Here is a 305-nt window from a genome sequence, read left to right as displayed (position 1 = left end):
TTTGTACCACCCGTCACCAGCCGGTCACCACCCTGCGGTCAACACCAGTGCCTTAGCTAATCCTGTCAGCCTTATGAGCCTGCCCGGTGACACGTGCAGCATGACGGCCATGCCGCACCACGGGCACCTGCATTCCTACGCTAATAACCAAGGGGCACACATGAGCTTGCTGGATTCGCTGCAGGGCCCCTACCCGGGGGCCGTCCACCCCCCCGTGTTGGGCCAAGACAGGTTCCCAGCAGACCTGGACCTGGACATGTTCAACGGGAGCCTGGAGTGCGATGTGGAGTCCATCATCCTGAATG

At 61.3% G+C, this 305-nt stretch overlaps 1 protein-coding gene across 1 annotated transcript in view; it reads left to right on the top strand.

The window, feature by feature from the left end:
- Positions 1–304, top strand: part of LOC104461227 (forkhead box protein O6-like) — a gene marked incomplete at both ends in the record, with an annotated part of 1,184 nt that extends 880 nt beyond the window's left edge. Inside the window, 1 exon segment of the mRNA XM_010072729.1 lies at positions 21–304. Coding sequence (XP_010071031.1) covers positions 21–304 — 284 coding nt within the window.
- Position 305: the final 1 nt, after the last annotated feature.

Source organism: Pterocles gutturalis, unplaced genomic scaffold, assembly GCF_000699245.1.
Source record: "Pterocles gutturalis isolate BGI_N339 unplaced genomic scaffold, ASM69924v1 scaffold28602, whole genome shotgun sequence".
In the NCBI taxonomy this organism is placed as follows: Eukaryota; Metazoa; Chordata; class Aves; order Pterocliformes; family Pteroclidae; genus Pterocles; species Pterocles gutturalis.
This window is presented reverse-complemented; position numbering and strand designations above follow the sequence as displayed.